Here is a 16,517-nt window from a genome sequence, read left to right on the forward strand (position 1 = left end):
CAGCACAAGATGGCATAATTTTGGGTTTATACTCTAGAGGGGGTGTGTGCCTTAGGAACTGGGAGGTGCCCTAGCTGAAGCCTTCCCATGCAGGAGTTTGGTAAAGAGCCTGCCTGCACCTACTGCAGCTGGGTGAGTCCCTACCTGTATGTATGCTAGTGAAAATGCAGGCTGAAACCTGGAGAGCTTGTCAGCTTGTCAATATCAGTAGTGTAGAAGGGAGCCCAGGCTGGTGGGTCACGGGGCTCAGTGGTACCCCAGTTCCAGGTGGTACCTGTTATACTCATTTCCAAACAAATGCCAATGGCCAGGAGCTGACGCAAGTAGAAGAACCAGCTCACTTCAACATGGGGTTAGGGTGTTTTATTCTTTGCTTTGGTCTATACAAAAAACTTACAGAAATAATAAAATCCTCAGTTCCTGAACCACATTCCAAGAACATCGATCCCTTTCCAACAGAAGCAGTAAGCCATCAGATCTAGAGTCGCTTTAAAAATGCATGAAGAGAAGAGAAGAGGGGAAGGAAACACCACTCACCAGAAAGGAGACAGGTTAAATTGTGCAATAGTAGATTGATACAAGGACAGTTCCTAGTGGTTAGAGTCACTCCTCTATAGTAAGGACAGTTGCACTGAAATTCTGTTCACGCACATCTGATCGGAAGGAATAAAGTCGTTGACATCCCTTGGGCTAGAACAAAGATCCCAGGAAAACACAGCACCCTTTGTTTTCTGCAAACTCACTGGATTTGCTATTTTTAATTTAAAGTTTGTAGAAAGCAAAAGGCTTATTTTAAAATGTTAGATTATTTTTGTTAAACACTAAACAGAACAGGAAATGGGAAGTTAAAAAGCATGAACTTAAAATCAGACAGCAAAAGCCATTTGCACCATATTAAACAACAAAAGAAATATATATTTATAGAAAAGACGATTACTGTCATGTCAATGGAGTTTGATAATGATGCGGAAGTCGCATGTTTTAAAGCTTCAGAAACAGTATCTTGGCTTGGCTGGAGGGTGTTTGAAGCAATCTCAGGAGGAAAGGGCCTTTTTCACAGACCCACAGCAAAAAAGAAATAAAAACAAAACAAATCTAAAAATAAAGCCTCTGGTGGGAATGGAAAAAGTTGGTCTCAGGCACTTCTGTCTCCCAAGTCCCTCTTGCAAGTGCTCATCTCTGGAGCCACCCTCTTCTGGCCAGACAACACACCTGCAGGAGGAAGGACCGGGTCAGACAGGGGTATAACAGGAGGAACAGCAGGTCTGTCAGAGTGTGGGATCGTTCTCTGGGGCTAGGCTGGCCAAGGCAGAAGGCATGCTGAAGGGGCAGTCCTGGGCTGTCTGGGGAAATCTGGCTTAGCCCACTGAACTACTCCGCCCTGTCTCATGGTAGAGCAGGCAGCTATGCCATGGATTGGCCATATTTGCAGGCAGCTGTACAATGGTTCCCACGCCACTGTTCCCTTGTAACAATGGACGAGAGAAAACTAACCCAGTTACCCACGGCCATCTCATGGGGAAGGGGCTGGGAGGGCATGGAGACCTCCTCTGGGGGGTGCGCAGCTCTCAGTACCAGGAGATTGCCGGAGCTAGCACTAGGTGGCAGAAGGGGGTCATTTCCCCAGAGCCCCCAAGCAGCCAGGAGCGGTGGAAATGCTGGTCACCGGGATGGCAACGGTCATGCACCTCAGACCCTCAACTCTTCAACCCTTCCCCTCCCTCATCCCCACATGGTCCCTTTATCCCAGCAGCCACTGGTGTGTGGACTGCAGCTCGGCCAAGCTCATCTACTGCCCTCTTGATGGATCCCATAGCTCTCACGGGTTCGGGGAGTGTCCCATCCCTGGGAGTCTCACCCCAGGCTCTGCCCTGCGCTTTCTTCATTGCTTGGGGTCTGCTGACCCGTCAAGCCCCCTGCCTGGCCCTAGTTCTTGGGCTTTTGCCTAGAGGTGGAAAGGTGCCTGGTGCCCTCAAACTGATGCCAGGAGCCCAGAGGTGGGGAAGGACACGTTGGCAGAGTAGATGTGCTCGTGCAAGGCCCGGCAGTCCCAAAGCTGTGCACCAGAAGCCAGGCTATCCAGCCACAGCTTGGCACGGCCATCCTCCTCTGTCCTCAGACAGGAGCAGGACAATCCCCACACCGCTGCCCAGGTCGAGGCAGTCCCTCCTCCCTGTCCGAGCTGGGCTCCCTGCCAGCAAGGCAGTGGTGGCCCTACCTTGTACAGTGCCTGAGGAGCAGGTTAGGCGAGCATGTGTTCGGGGTAGTGCCCTCGGACGCCATCGCTGTAGGTGTCCATGGGGTAGTCTCCGTCCATATCCATGTTCATGTCCAAGGGATCATCACCCGGATACATACGATACCCAGCATCCATATCTAGCCACCATGGGAGAGGGCAGCCGTTAGCCCGCACGCCAGCCACTGAGTGGAGAATTAGCACCAGCTCCGTGCTCAGGTGGGGACACCCCAGCTCCCATCCAAGCCCTCCCGGCCACCGAGGCTGCATCAGAGCTGGGGTCCATCAAGCCCAAGGCCTGATAGGTGCCAGCACCAAATACTGCAAGAGACCCCAACATGACCAGACATGGAATAAGGGAAAGTTTCTTCCTGCCCCCATTGGAGGCTGGCTCGTGTCCTGACGCAGGAGGAATAAAAGCCCCAGCTGGCCTTGGCCGGGGTGACAGCAAAGCTCCCGGCCACACACTTCGCCTACAGGCAGCAGCGCACTCTCCTGCAGCGCGGCATTCCAGAGGAGAGTGGATGCTGACAGGACTTGAACTGGAAGCAGGATGGCCCAGCAAACTTGAGTGAGGCTGGGGCTCCCAGGAGGGGGCAGAGAAATTCGTCTCAATGTACAGAGTATGGCAATGCCATGCTGCCAGTCACCTGGGGCCTGGCGTTTGTTTGTAGCCCAGTGTTTAGTTCTCCTGTGCCCGGACACTAGAACCTGGCCAGCCAGACGTGCATGGAGCCCAAGCCATGCCACGCTGGGGAGTGGAGGCAGAAGGCTGCAGCCACCTCACGGGCGCTTCCGGCCAAGTGGTCCAGCAGGGCCCCCAGCTCAGCTGCACTGTTTGAGCTTGGTGGTTTCTGCACTAAGCATGTGCCCAGCACTTACCCTCGGGGTATGGCTCGTTGATCGGGATCATGCTCTGCGCCTAGGGAAGAGACACACACAGGTAACACGAGGGTGCAGAGACACAAGGGCTGTTCGGGGTCAGCCTTTGCATGGTGCTTGGAACACTCATGTGGGGAGAATTAGCTTTTCCTGGCAGCAATGGCTTTTGGGAAGAGGGTAACATGACCCTATGGTGCTGGGGCAGCCATGGCAGCAACTTCGCTGCAGTCTCTGGCCAGCGCCCTGCCCGTGCTGAGCTGTTTTATTGGAGGAATCACAGCTCCTGGGGGGAGCTCGTGCTACCTGGGGATGCTGCATGAGCATCCCTATCTGCCCAGCTCAGAGGCTGATTGCAGCCCCAGGAGGCCACTTGTGGCCAGGATTCTGTGCCAATGAAAGATGCCTGCAGCAACAGGGAACCCAGCTCCCATGGTGCCCCCTTTGCCCACCAGCCCCAGTGCAGGGAGACTCAAGGGTTGTGGCCAGATCGTGTGGGACCAGTTTCTAAATGGAGCTTAGATGTTCCAGCCCCAAGTCCCCCAATACAAGCATTAAGCCCTCCATTTACTAACCCCTCCCACCTAGAAACAGGCACCCCTGTGCCTTGCCCCTGCCCCCATCCTCCCCATTGCAGATGGTCACATGCTCAGTGGAAGATGTGGCTCATGTTCTTCCCGGCCCCAGTTCCACTAGAATCCCGAGCCCTCTGAGCCACGGAGGGACCCGCGGAGTCGAGCGGCCTCCCAGACGCCCTGGGTACAAACCCCATTCGTGGGCAGGGCAGTGGGAGAACAACCTCATGGAAGACGTTAGTGCCCAAATAGAGCACTCAGCTCGGGGGGGAGGGGAGAGCTCCTGCATCGCTACCAAGGACCACGAGCTGGCCCTGAACAGTTCTAAAAGGAAGAGCCGCCCCCCCAACCCAGCCCCAAACAGATGGGCACTTACTGCTTCCCACGCAGCAGGGTCATGTTTGAAGAGGGAGTTGGTGAGCTCGACGGAGACGCGTTTCCTGTAGTCGGGGTTTTTGTCCTCAGAGATGCGGAACAGCACGGCTGCGGCGTAGGTGGCTGGACAGAGAGAGGGGAATGTTGGAAGAGGAAACCTCTAAATGCCAGCAGATGGCAGAGGGAGCCACACTCCTCTGCACACAGATGGCTGAATGATTTCCACTTCAGCGGACAGCTCTGCATTTAATTACGTTTCCCGTTGCCACAGGACTGCCACAGTGGCTCTGCCGGCACCGTCATGAAAGCCTCCAAGCCCCAGCGGCCGCAGTGCCGTTTCATGGAACAGGGCCTAGGCGCCGTCACCCTCCTGCTAAGTGCTCCCCGCCCCCCAAACCCTGGGGCTGGAGCCTAGTGTGAGAAGGAATGTTGAGGGAATGAGGGCGCTTCCTGTAAGAGTTTTCTGGCGTCGCAGCCCTGTGCATGGCAGAGGGGGCCACAGAGCGGGTGCTGAGTGTAGGAGACAGTCAAACCCTGTCAGCTGGCTAGGGCGTCTGGGTGGGGGCATGCTACAGCACCCACGCTCCAGATGGCGGCAGCCCTGAGGCAGCAGAACAGAAGAAGCCGATGAGAACGGGACAGAACCAGGGACTGCCCAACGTGCCGACTGAGCAGCTTGGTGCGAACCCCGCTGGGAATCCCAACTCCAAGTGCGTGGCTCCAGCTGGCGCGGCTCACCTGTGCCTTCGTTCCTGGAATGCAGCAGCTCCATCAGTGGAGCAGAGGCCCCCTCAGCATCAATCGTGTCAGCAGCTTCCTTGTCCTGGGCCAGCTCGCACAGCACTCCAGCTGCCACCCGCTGGATGTTCTCCACCGGGGAGTAGAGCAGCTGTCGGGAGAGGAAAAGCAGCGTGAGATGCAGCCGCCTCTCCACTCCTGGCACCGCAAACTCAGCCAAGCCAGGGCTGTTCAAGACCAGCTTCTCCGGCTGCCTTCACCCACCCCCGAGGCAGCTGGCAGCTACTGCACATGCCAATCGGATGCACAAGGGCTCAAAGCCACCTGGATCGCCACAAGCCACCCCGGGCCTCCCGAAACCACCCCTCCCCTCCTTTGCCTTGTGCTGCAACCCAAAGCCCAACCTGCACGAAGAGAGGAATCGTGTTGAGTCGGAAGATCTCCATGCGGTTCATTGGGTCCCGGGCCAGAATATGCAGGGCTCCTGTGCACCCTTCCACTATCTCCTCCATCTTCACTCCATCCTGCAAAGGAAGCAGTGATCAGCACCAAGGGGCGACAAGTGTGAAAGCACAGTGCCGCACAACGGGTGCGCTACATGGGCGGAGGGGGAGATAGAGCACAGTTCCCCTCCCTCCCACCTGTCTGGCTGCAATGGTTCATCACAGTTGACAGAGTAGTTACATCCTCCAGGGATCACCCAGCAGGGGGTGCTTGGAACACCAAGTGGCATCCACTTAGAGACCAGTGGTTGTACGGGATGGAGGGGAGGCCTGGCTCTGGCATACCCGCTGCACTGCACTGCGTGGAGCGCCTGGCCATGTCTTCCTGCGAGCTAACTGCATCACCAGCCATTCTGGCGCATACACGGCCGCTGCTGATGACAGGCACAGTCACGAGGGGGCAGGAGCAGCTGCTGTAGCGCTGCGTGTCCAGGACTAAGGCCCAGTTACGGCAGCCTTACCCACAGGCCCAGCACGTGGAGCTGCCAGGGCAATACCCAGTGGGTGTCCAGGGGCCAAGTGGAGGCTTCAGGTTCCAGAATAAGCCAACCGAGCAACGCCCTGTGCACTGAGATCCCAGGGACACAGGGAAAGGCCCCACCGGGCAGGCGCTCCCCAGCTCGGCCATTGGCCCCTCCCGCATCTGTACTTACTGTGTATGGCTGCTGCGTGCCAGCTGCCACATGGCGCTGGGCATCTTGGTGAGCCTTCACCAGCAGCTGGACCAGGCGAGGGATCACGGCAGCCTCCTGCAGCGGGGCGTGGTTAGCCGGGCACAGGGCCAGGTTGCGGATCAGACCGATAGTGGCCTGGAAGAGAGGAGGATGAGGCCATCAGACTGGCTGAGGCAGCAGCTTTAAGTGCTCAGGACTCCTCCATTCAAGAAAGGAGCTGGACATGCCAGGAGCAGAACTTTGCATTTAACCTCCCATGTCCCCGGCACGAGTCCAGCTGCAGAGCCAATATTGCGCTGACTTTGTACGCACTCAGCAGGGGGTTCAGAACCAGCCTCCCCAGCTCCATGCTCACTAGCACCAGCCGATACCTGCCAGCACCTACAGCAAGAAGCCACCTTCCTCCACCCCCACAGCTCACACAGCAGGTGGTAGCTTTGAAGCCTCTAGTCAGCCTGCAGCATTTCCAGAAAGGGATCCACCTACTTCCCTGCTGCTGGGAGCAGAGGGACAAATATTGATTCAAGAAGAGACCAGCACCAGCCCCGTCCTCTTACCACCTGCAGAACATGAGCGGGGGCAGACAGGGAGCCAGAGCTTGACTGCTGAGCTCACGCAGGGTGAACAGTGGGTAGCTGAGTCTCAAACCAGTTCCCTCTCCTCCACAGGGAGCTCGGGGGGGACATTAGCGTGGCTTGCTGGGAATCAGGCAGAGCTCGGCTGAGCCCCAGCGCCACCCTCCCACCACAGATGCTCCAGAGCCCCTCTTGCTGTTTTACCTTGACCAGCGGCCACTGGTTGGGCTGGTTGAGGAGCTTCACGATTGCTGGGATGCCGTAGTTGAGCCGCACTGAGTTCTGGGCCATCTCTGCCTCCGGGTGCCGGCTGGTGAGGTGCCGCAGGGCGCAGACAGCCGGCTCAGTGATGTCCTCCTTGTCGCCCGCCCTCAGGATGGTGTGGATCAGGGCTTCCACCCCATTTGACTGCGTGACCAGGGTCTTGTTTTTGCTGTTGTTGCAGGTCAGGTTGGAGAGGGTGCCAGTGGCACAGGTCAACACGTTCACGTCGTCCGAGCTCAGCTGGTTGACCAGGATCTTGAGGACGCCATCCAGACCCTCCTACAGAACAGTGAGTAGGAGACAGAGGCAAGATGTCACACCTGTCCTCTTCACCCAGAGGCCACCAACCGCAGCACGGACAAGCCAATGGATTGGCCCAGCCTGTCGTCTCCTCCTTGGGTTCAGCTCTGCAGCAGCCACAAGCTGCATCGTAAATAGCCCCAGGCCCTTTCCCAGAGCTCTGCTCCCTCCTGCCCCACTGCTTGATAAGGTGGAAGCAGAGCTGCTTGTCTGTTCACACAGCTGAGCCATCCCACATCACAGCAGGCTCCTCCGTGCAGTGACTCCTCTGCCCCCACCTCCAAAAACACAACTCTCTGCCTAAGGGGCTGCTTCAGACCACAGGGAGCTCTGTCCGGATGGCTGGTGGTGCCACAGGACGCCCTGTGTCACCGGATTCACCGCACACTACACTATAGCTGTACAGGAGCACTCATGCCAACTTGCAGCAGTGCCTGACCCATGCAGGCCAGTAGTCCTGAGAGTCACCAGCCCAGTGCTTCGGAGACACCCATCTCTGTGTGCCACGAGAACGCTTAGCTAGCCTGAAGCCTGGCGAGCCAGTTTCATGGAGATGGCAGCTCTGGCATTAGGGAACCTAGGCAGACTGTGCCAGGCTGGAGTGGGAGAGGAGTTGTAACTTTAAAGAGCGGTAAGGTGAAGTTAGCAAGCGTGGCGTCGGAGCATGCTGACGGAAGGAGTCGACACGGCTGCTTAGGCACATGAAGCACTGGACAGATTCATCGGAGATGACCACATGGGTGTCACTGCAGAAGGTCCTATGAGCTCCAGGCCCCACCCCAAAGCGAGCTAGAGGAACATGATAATTCGGCATCAGGGATTCAGAACCCCAATTGCGCACCCATCGGACACAGCCTTGAAGGTCACATATCTGCTTATTAAGGACAATGCAGAGCATTGTACAGATGAAGGGCAGATGGTGAAAGACTCGTGTTCCTCTGAACACCATTTGCACCAACCAAGCCCGTTCATCCCCACCCTCATGCCAGGGAGATTAGCTTTGTAGAGGGCAGAGCACCCCTGGGACTGAGGTAGAGATCAGCTGGAACATCAGGTAGAGAGCAACACCTTGGCAGGTGGAAACGTTTCCTGGAGGGCCCTCACAAAGGAGAATTATAGAGCTGCCAACTCTATCCCCCCCCCAGCTCTCTGCTCTTCCTCAAACCCTTCTTGGAACATGCAGTAGGAAGCTGGGGAGTTTTATCTGATCAAACTTGCGATCTGCCCATTTAACTCCTCAGAGTGAAGATTACAAGGTACCACCCAGATGTGCTCCTTCCCCTGAGAACCAGGCTCCCTCTGAGGCCCCCAAGACTGTGCTATTTGGGTCTATGGCTTGGCGGACTCCAGCAGGCCCGAGAACATGCACAATTCAATAACCCTTCCCCATGCCAAAGGCCAACTATTGTTCCAACTCATGCAGGGCGTCTCAATGCAGTAAGAGTCTTGCTCACTGCAATGTTTTCTTAGAACAGGAGTCCAGGCCTCTAGACTCCTGTAACCATAGCTAGCTCTCTGCACTGTTTGGACAGCATGAGTGACAGATGCTCCAGACATGTGCAGCTTTACTTAGGAGTTTAGTATCTTCGCCAGGTTTCCCCTGCCGGAAACATGCAAGTGATACAATCCCCAGCTGTTCAGAGCAGTATGGAAAGCCAGCATGCGCACTGTGGGTGATCATGGGGGTCACTACTGGCAGGACTGAGGGATTTAAGAATAGCCAGAAGGGAGATGGGAGTGGGGTCTTGGGTCCTGGTTAGACAGAGGATACAAAGGAGTTAAGTCAGTAGACTAAGCTGCATTCCCGTTTGCTATTTAGCAGAGCCTGACCACCAAATGTTTCATTTGTTAATCTCACTGGAGACGAAGTTACATGCCTTCCAAAAACGATTCCAAATACTTTCCACGCTGCATCAGATCCTAATCCATGTGGAGGGTCAGGCCAAGCACCATGTGGGGAACACATCAGGAAGCAGTGGAAAGGCAGGGGGTGGGGGAAGAGGAACCCTGGGTGTCAAAGCAAGCAGCTTGGGGACACTTCAGGAGCGTCTGACACTTCTGCTCCCTTCCTCGTCCGGATTCCATCCCACCCACGCTCCCACACTCCTTCCACAGATACCATCAGTCTGACGAACAATGGCTTTCTCGCTGAGTGTCGGAACAGTCTAGCACCAGCCCTGGGAAGTCAGAAGCAAGCCCCAGCACCGGTTCTGCAGCAGGGGAACATGGGAGACGCCATTCCAAGGGTGCTGACACAGAACGGCTTACGCCCTCGCCAGGCTCCTAGCCCCACCCCTGTGGGTGCGGTGCACGGGCTGGCAGTGCACAGAAGCATATACTCACAGGAGGAGCCTTCTCCCCACCGGGTCCTGGAGATGGAGTGTAAGTCAGACACAGGCAGGGAGAGCACAGACTGCCATCCTGGTATGAACAGGCCCCAGGTGCCCTTGGGAGACGATGAGCACTAGGAAGCCAGCATTTGACAGGGTAACTGGCCCAGTGGATGGGAGAAGCAGTAGATGGGATGTACCTTGAATTTAGCAAGGATTTTGACTGTCCCACATAAGAATCCCATAAGCCAGCTAAGGAACTGGGGTCTAGATAAAATTACTATAAAGGTGGGTGCTCAGCTGGCTGAAAGACTGTTCTCAGCGAGTAGCTATCAATGGTTCACTGCCAAACCGGCAGACGTATCTAGTGGGGTGCTGCGGGGTTCAGTTCTAGGTCCAGTACCATTCACTATGTTCATTAATGACTTGGAGAATGGAGTGGAGTGTGTGATTGTAGGATTTGCAGAGGACATCCAGCTGGGAGGAGTCGCAAGCACTTTGGAGGACAGGATTAGAATTCAAAACAAATGGACAAATTAGAGAATTAGACTGACATCAACAAGATGAAATTCAATAAAGACAAGTGGAAAGCACTTCAGCTGGCAAGGAAACAAATCAAATGCACAGCTACAAACTGCCATCTAGGCAGAATTACTGCTGAAAAGGATCTGGGGGCTCTAGCAGGTCACATACTGAATCTGAGTCAATGTGATGCAGCTGCGAAAAAGGCTGACCTCATTCTGGGACGTATGAGCAACACGCGAGGTGAGTGTCTCACTCTATTCGGCACTGGTGAGGGCCCAGCTGGATTCCTGTGTGCAGTTCTGGGCACCGCACTTTAGGAAAGCTGCGGACAAATTGGAGAGAGCCCAGGAGAAGACCATAAAAGCGATCAAAGGTTTAGAAAACCTGATCTGGAAGGAAAGGTTAAAAATCTGGGCATGTGTAGTCTTGAGCAAAGGAGACTTGATAGTCTTCGAACATGTTAAGGGCTATATAAAAAGGACAGGGATCAATTGTTCTCCATGGCCGCTGGAGATAGGACAAGTAATGGGCTCACCTGGCACCCATGGAGATTTAGGTTAGATATTAGGAAATACTCTCAGAGCAGAGAAACTCTGGGACACTGTTCCATAGGAGAATGTGGAATCCCCGTCACTGGAGGTGTTCAAGAGCAAGTTGGACAAACCCCTGTCAGAGAAGATTTAAGTTTACTTGGTCCTGCCCCACCACAGGAGGCTGGACTTGGATCTCTCAAGGTCCCTTCCAGCCCCACATTTCTAGGATTTCCATTACTTCCTGCTGGCCCCATGGAAATTATGCCATTGCAACCGGATTGTGAAAGGAGCTGCTCCTTGGAGTCAAAGTTGGGTAAGAACATCCCCTCTGGACTGTGGATGTTGGGCTCAGTGCAGAACAGGCTAAGATCAGGTATCCCCACAGAGCACCAGTCAGGTGATTAATGCTCTACAGTCTATTCAGAAACAGGCCTTGGAAATGCTTATTTGAGGCTTCTACAATGGCTGGATTCCTGTGCACTCACCTGCTTGGTGGCCACATCAGAGAGGTTCCTCAAGGTCCACAGGCAGTTCTGTACGAGCCTTGGGCTGGAGCTGGTCAGATGTTTCCCCAGAGCCTGCATGCCACCTGAGGGAAGAAACACAAAGCCCAGCCCAGCTGTAATTAGCCCCAACATCCCAGCTGCCCCAGCACCATCCAAGCACGTGAGAGGCTACACATAGGTTTGGGTTCTTCAGACAGCCCTTTGCAACACTAAGTCTGAAGCCAGCATCTCTCCTTGTACTGTAGAGACACAAAGGCAGCATCACAGCTGACCAGCAGGGCTAGCAGCAATTCTGCCCCCTCATTCTCCCCCAGAAGCACATGTCTGCACAAGCCTAAGCAAAAAAAACCCTAGCATTTGTCCTCAAAAAGTTTCCACTGGCATGTATAAGAAGCCAGAGTATGACTGCCCAACTCATGGCAAGGCTGGGACGGCAGCCCTCACACAAGGGCACTAATCAGAGATTAACCCATTCCTGTAGCTTCACAACTGCATTGGCTACTTCCATAAGGCACCCTGCAACTTGAGTAAAGGCGCAAACAGGCCCACCTCCCGTCAGAGGTGTCTGTGCACCCAGAGGAACCAGTTGCTATGACCACCTGGAAATGCCCCTCCTCCAGATGAGCTCTCTGGAAACAGGTGACAGGCAATGGGAGCAGAGACTCAGCCAACATGGAAAGGCAAGTGCCAAGACAGACTGTCACTCCGTGGCATTCGAGCAAGTGGCAAGTGTGGGCAGCATCCTGACAGGAGTAGAGGAGACTGTAACAGAGTGGCATTAGATCACTAAGTTCTAGACAGTTGTACAGAAACCTAGAGGGACCAACCACACAGCGAGTGCTTGGGGATGCTGCCGGGATGGGAAGTCACACAGGGGACGTGGACGTTAGCAGTGTGGGACAGGTGCTGTTTAGCGAGAGCTGTTGGACGTGCTTTTTAACTTCACTGCAATGGAAGGGGATGGGAGAGCTGGGAACCTTAATAAGGGGAAGTGTTGGGATGTTACAATTAACACTGTCATCTGACAGGGTCTCTGATGAAGGCCTCATTAAGAGTAACAGCTCAGCACAGCTGGAAGCAAAGTGACATAACAAATGGAAATTAAATCCACATCATATCTTGCTGAATAGGAGCGCGGTTCGTTATTGGCCCCTCAAGGACAAGGCACCAGCTTATTTCCATTATAGAGCAGCTCAGGGACTTCTCGAACGATAACTGACACCAAAGTAGGAGCCGGATGCTGCTGGCCCAGAGGCTGAGACAGGGCCCTGCTTCGCACCTCATGTTAGCCCATGTGCCTTGGAAGAGAGCAAGTATCCAGTGGTGCCTGGAAAGGGCCACAGCCTAGTTTGCTCCAGCTGCTGAGTCTGAACCAGTCCCCTCCATCTCAGGCCCACCCCCCACCTTCGCAGGGCTCGCTCACCGGCCTCCACGATAGCAGGCTTGTTGCTGGGACACACAGACAGAACCTTGAGCACCCGGCTGGTGGTCCAGAGCAGCTTCTCATAGGTGTAGCTGCGCATGATCTGCACCAGGGCTTGGGGTCCCCCATTGGCCAAAATAATCAGCTGCAAGAGAAAGTAGCATTAGCCCTCCAGAGGGCAGTCACAAGGGGTATCCGCAGACATCAGGTGCTGCCAGAGAACTCCGATTAATCCCTAACATTTGCACTTAAGCTACTGAGTGGGGCACTACTGCATTAGTGGGAATATCTGTTCTGCTCTCCAGACTCAACTGGATCCTAGCTCCTGGGTTCAACTCCGCGTGAATGGGAGCCTCACAGCTTGGTCCACATTGGAAGTGTTAAACACGCCAAAACTATTTCCCCCTACCCCAATACAACAGGGTTACTGGCCTATGGGGTGGGGGGAAGCAGTAGATGCGATATCTTGGTTTTAGGAAAGCTTCTCACAGTCCCCCATGAGGTTCTCCGAAGCAAACTAGGGAGATGTGGTCTAGACAAAATTTCTTGAAAGGTGGGCAACCAACTGGTTGAAAGACCAAACTCAAAAGAGTAGCCATCAATGGTTCGCTGTCAAACCGGGAGGAGGTACCTAGTGGGGTCCCATAGAAGTCAGTCCTGGGTCCGGTGCTATTCAAGATGTTCATTAACGACTTGGATAACAGCATGGACAGTATGCTTATGGAATGTGCAGATGACACCAATCTGGGAAAAGATTGTAAGCGATTTGGAAGACAGGAGTAGAATTCAAAACAACCTTGAATTCAAAACTGGGGAATTGGACTGAAATCAACAACAGGATGAAATTCAACAAAGACAAGTGCAAAGTACTTCACTGCGGGGGGGGGGGGGGCGGGGAATCAAATGCCCAACTGCAAACTGTGGACTAACCGGCTAGGTGGTAGCTCTACTGAAAGGGATCTGGGGTTTCTACCAGATCACAAATTGAATAGGAGTCAACATTGTGATGAAGCTGCGAAAAAGACTAATCTCATTCTGGGGTGTACGAACAGGAATATTGTATGTAAAACCCAGGAGGTAACTGTCAGGCTCTACTCAGCAGTGGTGAGGACTCAGCTGGAGTCCTATGTCCAGTTCTGGGTGCCACACTTTGGAAAGATGTGGACAAATTGGAGAGAGTCTGGAGCAGAGCAACAAAAAAGGATTAAAAGGTTTAGGAAACCTGGACTACGAAGAAAGGTTAAAAAACAGGGCACGTTTAGTCTTGAGAAAAGGCGATGGGGGTGGAGAGGTGGGAGAGACCTGAGAACAGTCTGCAGACATGCTAAGGGCTGGTGTAAAGACAGCAGGGATCAATTGTTCATGTCCACTGAAGGTAGGAGAAGCAGTAATGGGCTTAGTCTGCAGCAGGGAGATTTAGGTGAGATATTAGGAAGAAGTTTCAACTCTCAGGGTAGCTAAGCTCTGGAACAGGCTTCCCAGAGAGGCTGTGGAATCCCCATCACTGGAGCCTTTTAAAAACAGGTTGGATGAACACCTGCTAGAGATTGTCTAGGTTCGCGTGGTCCTGCCATAGTGCAGGGGGCTGGACCTGACTTCGATGTCCCTTCCAGCCCCACATTTCTATGATTCTACAACCAGGGTAACCCGAGTGCTGTAGTTCAGCCCCCCGACTCCCTCCTGGTGTAGACATGGCTACGCTGCAGTAATGCTGCTGTAGTGCCCGTAGTGTAGACACGGCCTAAATAGCAGCCCAGAGGGTCTGCTACTCTTCAGTGTAAGTGTAAGTTCTCTGGCGGCCGTAACAGGGGATCCAGTTTCCGCCGCACACGCAGCAGGCAGGACCTGCTGGCACTGATTGCTGCGTTTCGGTGCTATTCTGGGCAGCCAAGCCTTGGTCAGGAGCATTTACACACAACTACGGTCACACAGGAGTAGGGAAAAAGAGGGTCTTGCTTTAGGACTATAAATACATGTCTAGAAAAGTCCGGCAGGAGAGCTGAACTCGCTACTGGGAGCAGGATGGACTGAGGGGTTTGGGCCAGAAGCGCTCCCTTGCTGGAATTGATCTATCATGGCATTTAGTGCTGTGGCACCAAGTATCCAGGCTAGTGGGCACTGCAAGAGCGGAGGGGTCTGTGCAGCAAGGGAGGGTTTGAACCTTCCACCCTCACCCCAGTAGTTTCGCTGGTTCTAATTAACGGACAAGCTGACAACACAGACCAGGTTGTCCACTGACAGCAGTCTCCACTTCCCACCTGCTTCCGGATCCTAGCAGCCATGGGACAAATGCTACCAACAAGGCAATGAAGGAGCCAGGGCTGGCAGCAGGCTCACCTTGCTCTCCTGGTTCCCGTAGGCTAGGAGCTGAAGGCAGTCAGTGGTGATGGCGAGGAATTTCGGGTTGTTCTTGTTCAGCAGGGGAACCATCTTCTGGAGGCCGTCGGCCAGGCGCACCGCCATCTTGGCGCCTTCCTGGTACAGCAGCAGGTTGTGCAGGGTGGTGATTGCGTAGAACAAGACCGACTCGACCGGGGAGCTAGGGACGAGAGCATGAAGGGGAATTAAGCCACAGCAGGAGGTGGCTGAAGATGCGTGGGCGCCTTCATGCTTGTTACAGGCAGGCCCCAGAGTGGTACCAGGCACTGCATGCTGGGATGTGTAGTTCTGGCAGACTGCACCTCCATATTAGGAATGGAAGGGCTGCTACAGGCAGCGCCATTTTATGCCAGTTGGGCGTGGGCCCTGGCAGGCGGCCACTGAAGTGCTGTGCCTGGAAAAGTTCCGCCACCCCGGGATCAGCATGGAACAGAAGCGAGCACTGTGCTGTCCCTAGCTCCGTTCCTCACTAGCCCAACAGGCACTTCTCGAGCACAGCTTAAATTTCACTGGTGAACGCAACCCCAGGGTGGCCCAAAACAGACGTCTGTGGCATTCCCACGATGGCCAGGTGGAGGGAGTCCCTGGCTTTCGCAAAGTGCTATAAGCCAGGAGGCTGTGTAGCCAACTCGGCAGAGGAGATTCCAAGCTGCAAGCGAGAAAGCAAAGATTCGTCTTTGACTAGGGAACAGGCTCGGCTAAGCCTGCAGCCTACTGACCAGGCCCTACAGCAGTTAGACAACACGCTTTGCAATGCCAGCAGACTGGCCACACCAGAGCACTCAACACCTCTCGCCTGCCCTGGCTCTGCTCCCTCCCATTTCCAGCCACCCTATACAGCAAGCAGCTGTCCTACTGAACAGACTATCAGTGAGCCACTCCAGAGCCTGTTCGCTCAGCTCTGTACACCTGCACGTTGGTGTCTGGTACCTGAGCATCCGCACGAGAGCTGGGATGCCTCCAGATTTGAAGATGGCCAGCAGCCCCTCACGGTGGTGCGAGAGGTTGTGCAGGATGCTGGTGGTGCAGCGGGCCGTGTCCAAGTCGCTGGTGTTTTGCATGGCACGCACCACCGCTGCCACAATCTGTGGGGACTGCATCAGGGCACGGCGCGACGCCTCCTTCTTGGACAGCTGGTTCACTATCATGGCCGCTTTGCTGACCACAACCTAGGGAGAGAGAAGGCTGCAGATGGGAGAGGGGTCCCAGCTGACGCTATGAACCAGGAGATTACCGAGCAGTGAGGGAACTGAGTCTCCCACTAAAGAAGCCAGAAGAAGTTTCCTGCCCTTCAGGCGGCTAGCACTGCACATGGGGCAGCTGGATCCACTGTACCGTACTGATAGGCTGGGCCAGAGTGGTGGGAAAGACACTGCTCAGGGGGCTGAGAGCCCAAACAGCCAGTGCATTCGAACTCAGCTATTTAACAAAACGGCACCACAACGCGCAGCAGCAGGGCGGGCTGCAGCCAGGGCTCAGGTGCTCCAGCACAGCAGAGGGTGGGATGAGAGAAGCAGCTAGGGGTGCAATGCGACAGGTTTTTCTAAGAGATCTGCTCTAGGAGTTATTTTGGGGCAGATCCCTGGCCTGTGAACACAGGTGATCACAACAGTCCCTTCTGGCCTTGGAATCTATGCAGCACTAGAGTGCAGGCTGCCCTGCCTTGCCATCTGGCCAAAGCCAGGGTAACGCCAGGAGCGCT

The 16,517-nt window shown here is 54.6% G+C and overlaps 1 protein-coding gene across 10 annotated transcripts in view; it reads right to left on the reverse strand.

Moving 5' to 3' along the window:
- Window positions 1-348: 348 nt before the first annotated feature.
- The window catches only part of LOC119848937 (junction plakoglobin), a 53,235-nt gene continuing 37,066 nt past the window's right edge, over window positions 349-16,517 (reverse strand). For 6 of the 10 annotated variants that reach the window (XM_038385363.1, XM_038385364.1, XM_043503511.1 and 3 more), the window contains exons 4-15: window positions 15,746-15,984; window positions 14,774-14,975; window positions 12,437-12,581; window positions 10,993-11,096; window positions 6,760-7,098; window positions 5,960-6,115; window positions 5,208-5,327; window positions 4,804-4,954; window positions 4,067-4,188; window positions 3,119-3,158; window positions 2,219-2,376; window positions 349-1,212 (exon numbers count right to left, since the gene is read on the reverse strand). In XM_038385363.1, coding sequence (XP_038241291.1) covers window positions 2,243-2,376; window positions 3,119-3,158; window positions 4,067-4,188; window positions 4,804-4,954; window positions 5,208-5,327; window positions 5,960-6,115; window positions 6,760-7,098; window positions 10,993-11,096; window positions 12,437-12,581; window positions 14,774-14,975; window positions 15,746-15,984 — 1,752 coding nt within the window. In that variant the 3' untranslated portion in view covers window positions 349-1,212; window positions 2,219-2,242. Of the gene's footprint in view, window positions 1,213-2,218; window positions 4,955-5,207; window positions 5,328-5,959; window positions 6,116-6,759; window positions 7,099-10,992; window positions 11,097-12,436; window positions 12,582-14,773; window positions 14,976-15,745; window positions 15,985-16,517 lie in introns of all 10 variants that reach the window. The other 4 variants (XR_006277342.1, XR_006277340.1, XR_006277343.1 and 1 more) reach the window with 1 other exon arrangement.

The sequence above is a fragment of the Dermochelys coriacea genome, chromosome 27, assembly GCF_009764565.3.
Source record: "Dermochelys coriacea isolate rDerCor1 chromosome 27, rDerCor1.pri.v4, whole genome shotgun sequence".
NCBI classification, from domain to species: Eukaryota; Metazoa; Chordata; order Testudines; family Dermochelyidae; genus Dermochelys; species Dermochelys coriacea.